General features: G+C 36.8%; 1 protein-coding gene across 1 annotated transcript; it reads left to right on the plus strand.

Moving 5' to 3' along the window:
* Positions 1-2,886: 2,886 nt before the first annotated feature.
* LOC107858108 (subtilisin-like protease) lies at positions 2,887-4,700 on the plus strand. Its single transcript, XM_047406832.1, is given in 2 exon segments — positions 2,887-3,142; positions 3,145-4,700. Coding segments are annotated over 2 exon segments (1,797 nt in total). The 5' UTR covers positions 2,887-2,901.
* Positions 4,701-6,140: the final 1,440 nt, after the last annotated feature.

The following is a 6,140-nucleotide window of genomic DNA, read 5'->3' on the forward strand; positions in this document are numbered from 1 at the left end:
AACTTTATATTTAAGTTTCTCCCAGTTCTTGTTGTTTGAGTCTGTCTGGGAACAGGTCCCAAGTTGAGGAGCAACCCACTGTAGTTATTCAATATGAAATCAACATCAACCCCTGTTGCAACAATATCATTCAAAGGGATGAGAATCAGAGACAACCACACGCCAACAGTTGCTGCCTTCTCTTCTAGGGGACCATTTTTGAAAAGACCAGGCATATCAAAATCCGACATTAGTGGATCCGGAGTCAATATATTTGCAGCGTGGCCAACTTCTGTAAGGGAGATGATAACATCTGCTACATTGACATTTAACATCATTTTTGGCAATTAAATCTGCAATCATGACCACTGCTGATATCGTCAACCTTGAAAAGAATCCAATTGAGGATGAAGGACTTAAACCTTCTAATTTACTTGCAATCGGATCAGGGCAAGTGAACCCATCAAGAGTAAGTGATCCAGGACTCATTTATGACATTCATCTAGATGAATATGTTGCCATACTTATGTGGCTTGAATTACACAGATCAGCAAGTTGGATCCATTGTGAAAAGGAAGATACATTGTACTTCAAGAATAGCTGAGTCAGAGTTGAACTACCCTTCATTTTGTATTTCTACAAAATCAGGGGCTAAAACATATACAAGGACTGTTAATAATGTTGGAGAAGCTAGCTCAACTTACACAGTTAAAAAGTGTTTGGACTCGACAATGTTGAGGTAACCATTACTCCAACTACCTTGAAGTTTTCAGCGCTGAATCAGAAGTCATCATATAACGTAACTGTTTAGCCTTCAAAGCTTACATCACATTCCCAAGGATACATAACATGGTCTTCTGATAGGTACTCTGTTAGAAGTCCGATACAGGTATTCCTTCCATAATAATTAAAGATGGAAGTGGATTTGTGTAACTTATAAGAGATGACTTCTCCACATTTAATAGACAAACCTCTATGTTCTCATTTAAATCTTTTGGAGAGAGGGGGGTTTGTTATAGAAAAAGAATGTCATCCTGAAAATAGGAAAATTAATGTCTTGAAAACAGGAAAATTATTATTCCCTGGAAAAGTAATCAGTTATTAAAGAATCATTGTTCTTATTTACTATTAACTCCATTCCTCAGTTTAGCAACTTGTTAATTAGCATTCATCTAAAAAAAAAATTACTAGTGGATTATAATTTAGAAGAGAAGTGTTGATTCTGTCTTGAATTCTAGTGGACTCGAATTGCAACCCAATCCAAAATTGGAGAACTAGTAGAAGTTTGTGTTGCTTTAAGTTTGTGCTAAGTTTGCCCTTTGGCGCAAGGATTCCAGAAGCTTTCCCTAAGTTGGATTGATAGCACAAGGAAAGTACAACTAGTACTTCTGAAGGCCCGGCGAAGCTTACACGATAACACACGTAGTTCTAAAAGCCGTGCTAAGTTCGCGTGATCCGTGCGCGATGGCACGACTGAGATTCCGAATCCTGTTTTATTTTGCCAATTCTGGTGCCCATTGACACTGTAGGCTTGCGAAAACATTTGGGATACATAACCACTGTAATTGAGGATCTTTTCTATTATTTCTTCTTCACTATTTACTTTCTGTAAATGTGACAACAAACATTTCAACTGAAGATGTATTATTATTTAGAAAGAGAAGAAGAGAAACTGAAAAGCCCAATTTACTGTGAACTCAAGAGAGAACAACTAACATTTCAGAAAGTCACTCAACTTTATTTTGTGATACAAATGGACATTCAACTAATAGTAATTATCTCAAAAAGTCACTCAATGAATTCATGCGATATTTTTGGTAGAGAGATCGTAAGAGAAATTAACTACTCGGTGTTGTTGCTTCCCCTGAACTATAGCAAGTTTCTATCTAAAATCTTCCAAAAGATATGGAGAGTGACATTTTCATTTTTTTTTTTTAATTTCTTTCTTATTTTTTATCTTTTGTTTCTTCTTCTTCACATCTCTACATCTCTTGTTAATAACAGTAAACAAGCTGAAACTCAAAACATTAAAATATTTTTTTAAAAAAAAACGAATTAAAGCTCACGACATAATTTTATTATAACGCTGAAATCAATTAAAATACTCCCTGATAAGAGTTTTTGAAATAATATCAGTAAAAGAAAAGGCTTTAACTCTCTTTGCAATAAGTCAAGTAATTTTGTAGTGAAGAAATAATGCACACCATCAAGCTAACAGTGAGCAATTAGTTTTCACATCCATAGATTTCCTTTGTAATAATTTCTATAGTATTCTATTCATATATGTCTGTTCAGTCAACTTATTAATTCTGGATTATGATTATAGAAATTCCTTTCCAAATCAAAGTTCTATTTGAATTTTATATCATTATGGTCAATCGGATTACATATCACATATAAGGAAGAAAATTCAAACTGTTTATACAATAGTAAGTTATAAGGTCATGTAATTAAATAGTGATCCAAATTTACATCCATTAAAAGGCCTATAGGGATATTTGGCAGCAAAATTATATTACTGACCAAAAGAAAATAATCCAATCCCATTACAAATAAGGAAGAAAATTTAAGAGTGTTTTGATACTATATATATACACACATCTTGCTAACTGTGATAGTCACATAAAAAACATGGATCTGAAATTCATTTCAATCTTTCTTTGCATTGTCCTTACCCTGTTTAATTCATCAAAAACGTTTGGTAACCATCTTACTGATCGAAGCGATCTTGATACTTACATAGTACAACTTGAGTTTCCTGATGATGTATTTTTCTCTGATTCAAATGATTTATACCTCTGGCATCAATCATTTTTGCCTACAACATCAGCAAGTTCTGATCATTCACCACTCATTATACATTCATATCGTCATGTGCTTAATGGATTTGCTGCCGTGTTGTCATCAGATGAAGTGAAAGAAATGGAAAAGAAAACAGGTTTTGTATCTGCGCGTCCCCAAATGGAACTGGAGTTGCATACCACACACACTCCAAGTTTCCTTGGGTTTCACCAGAATGTTGGCTTGTGGAATGCTTCAAATTCTGGTAAAGGTATTATTATTGGTTTACTAGACACTGGAATAAATCCACTACATCCTTCATTTAATGATAAGGGCATGCTGCCTCCCCCTGCCAAATGGAAAGGAAAATGTGAGTTCAATTTTAGGCTTGTAATAACAAGCTTATTGGCGCTAGAAATTTTGCCCAATCGGCTACTTCACCTTTGGACAGAGATGGACACGGTACACATACTTCAAGCACAGCCGCTGGAAATTTTGTGGAAGGTGCCAATTTTCTTGGTAATGCTAACGGCACTGCTGTTGGCATTGCACCCCGTGCTCATGTGGCCATGTACAGAGTTTGTATTTCAAATTGTAAAGATGCTGATATCTTAGCTGGTTTCGATGCTGCCATTGAAGATGGTGTGGATGTGATCTCAATTTCCTTTGGAGCACTAGCTGCTGGACCTTTAGATAGTGATGTTATAGCTATTGGCTCTTACGGTGCGATTGCCAAGGGGATATTTGTAAGTTCCTCAGCAGGAAATCAAGAACCAAATAATTGTACTGTAATAAATGCAGCCCCGTGGATGCTCACTGTTGCTGCTAGCACAACAGATAGAAAGATAAGCGCAGAAGCCATTTTGGGTAACGGAGCAGTATATGAGGGCGAATCAGCCTTTCAACCAACAAACTTTTCACAAAATTTACTGCCACTCGTAAATGGTGATAACTGTAGATATCTGTCTACAATGGATGTCGATGTCAAGGGTAAAATAGTGTTGTGCAATACCGGATCTATCGTTACCACTATAGTTGAACTAGGAGAACGGGTGAGAGATGCCGGTGGTGCCGCGATGATTGTCATGAACATAAAACCAGAAGGCTATACAACATTTGCAGATGTTCACGTTCTTCCTGCAACACATGTTACTTATGGTGATGGACAAAAAATCTTAAAATATATGAACTCAACTTCAGCCCCCGTTGCAACAATATCATTCAAGGGAACGAGAATTGGAGACAAGCACGCGCCAACAATTGCTTCTTTCTCTGCTAGGGGACCATATATCACAAGTTCAGGCATACTAAAGCCTGACATTAGTGGCCCTGGAGTGAATATTCTTGCAGCATGGAAACCAGCCTCTGCAGGTGAGACAACAGCTGCTACATCGACATTCAATATCATTTCTGGCACATCGATGGCTTGCCCTCACCTAGCAGGAGTAGCAGCCTTGTTAAAGAATGAACATACCCATTGGTCTCCAGCTGCAATTAAGTCTGCAATCATTACCACTGCTGACTTTATCAACCTTGGGAACAATCCAATTCAGGATGAAACGCTTAATCCTGCTTCTCCATTTTCAATGGGATCAGGGAACGTGAACCCATCAAGGGCAAATGATCCAGGACTCATTTATGATATTCAGCCTGAAGATTATGTGTCCTACTTATGTGGCTTGAAATACACGGATCAACAAGTTAGTTACATTGTGAAGAGGAAGGTACATTGTACGTCTAGCACACCTGAATCACACTTGAATTATCCTTCATTTTCCATTCCTGTGGAATCAGCTGCCCAAACTTTTACAAGAACTGTGACTAATGTTGGGGAAGCTAATTCAACATACGCAGTTAAAGTGTTTGGCCTCGACGGTGTTGAGGTGACTGTTAATCCAACCACCTTGAAGTTCTCAGCGTTGAATCAGAAGGTGTCATAAAATGTAACTGTTAAAGCTTCAGCTCTACCTGGACATTCCCATGGATACATAACATGGTCTTCTGATAGGTACTCTGTCAGAAGTCCGATACAAATATTCCCGGAAGCACATTGGAAAGAAAATTGGTTTTTGTTAATGCAGTAATTTTCTTTCTTTTTTAATCAAAATAAGTTGCAAGTATTAGGATGGTTTGAATTTTAAATTTCTACTAAGTTCCGTTTAGTTATTAAGTTTTATTTTTAGAAAAAAAAATTGAAGGCGAAATGACCTGAGAGGTCCTTTTACTTGGCTCGGATTGTTAGCTGGACTCTTCTACGCCATGAAGTTATAATCAAACATTAAACATTTGAACTCTTTGGAAATAAGAGTTTTAAGCCTTTTTGTCGCTGCGTGTTACTTACTTGCCCGGACATGGATGCCACATCATATACAAACATTAGAAAAATTAATGCCACATTATTAATTAGCCACGTCATTTTTATATTCATATACTGAAAGAATCATTTTATCCTTTATTTCCTTTATAAAATTTAAGTTTTATACAAAAAAAAATTACAAGTGGCTAAAGGAAAACTCCCTTTACAACAATAGTCACAAGTTTTATTAAGGTAAGGGAAACTTATGTCAAAAATCTCACATAGGCAACGAAAACTTTTTCACAAATTTGAGGAAGGCAAAAGAAAATCAACCCATTTTTATGGCCATGACATTCATCAAGAGGAATATGTGCCATACTTATGTGGCTTGAATTACACAAATCAAGAAGTTAGATCCACTGTTAGAAGGAAGATACTGTCACGACCCGATTTCTCAAGCCGTGAGGGCGCCTACTTTAACCCCCAGTAGGCGTCAAGCCATAGCCCAAAATAATAGATAACGGGCTAACAAGCAGAAGTTAGATAAAAGATCACGTATGATGCTAACAACAACAATAACAAGTGAAAACTAAGAAGGGGGCATATATATTATATCAAAATGAGAGGAGGATAAAAAGACCCACTATACAAATGAAACCCTCCCAAGACCTGATAAGGTCAGTACTAGAGCCACTACTAACAGGTACCCAGAGTACTAGATAAAAATCTAAAATGTACACAATATACACAAGCAGTCTCGAGTGCAAAAGACTAACTGGAGTAGATAGAGGAGGATCAGCCTCAAACGACAACAAGCCTACTGATAACGCTCAACTTACACGTCAATTTAGTGTAAGGCGGTCGTCGTCAATATATTTACCCAACTTTGGAGTCGGGGTTGAATCCACAAGGAACAATGTGAGTGGCGATTAAACTAATTTGAAACTATAGCGACAAGTTAAATTCAGACAAATGACACGAAAAGATAAAATGGGGATAATTAGACAATGGTTAAGTGTTCAACTTGTTTCAAAACTCAAAACTAAGATTTCAACGGTTCAAATCAATGATAGAGAGAAACTAG

This window comes from Capsicum annuum, chromosome 2 (genome assembly GCF_002878395.1).
Source record: "Capsicum annuum cultivar UCD-10X-F1 chromosome 2, UCD10Xv1.1, whole genome shotgun sequence".
NCBI lineage: Eukaryota > Viridiplantae > Streptophyta > Magnoliopsida > Solanales > Solanaceae > Capsicum > Capsicum annuum.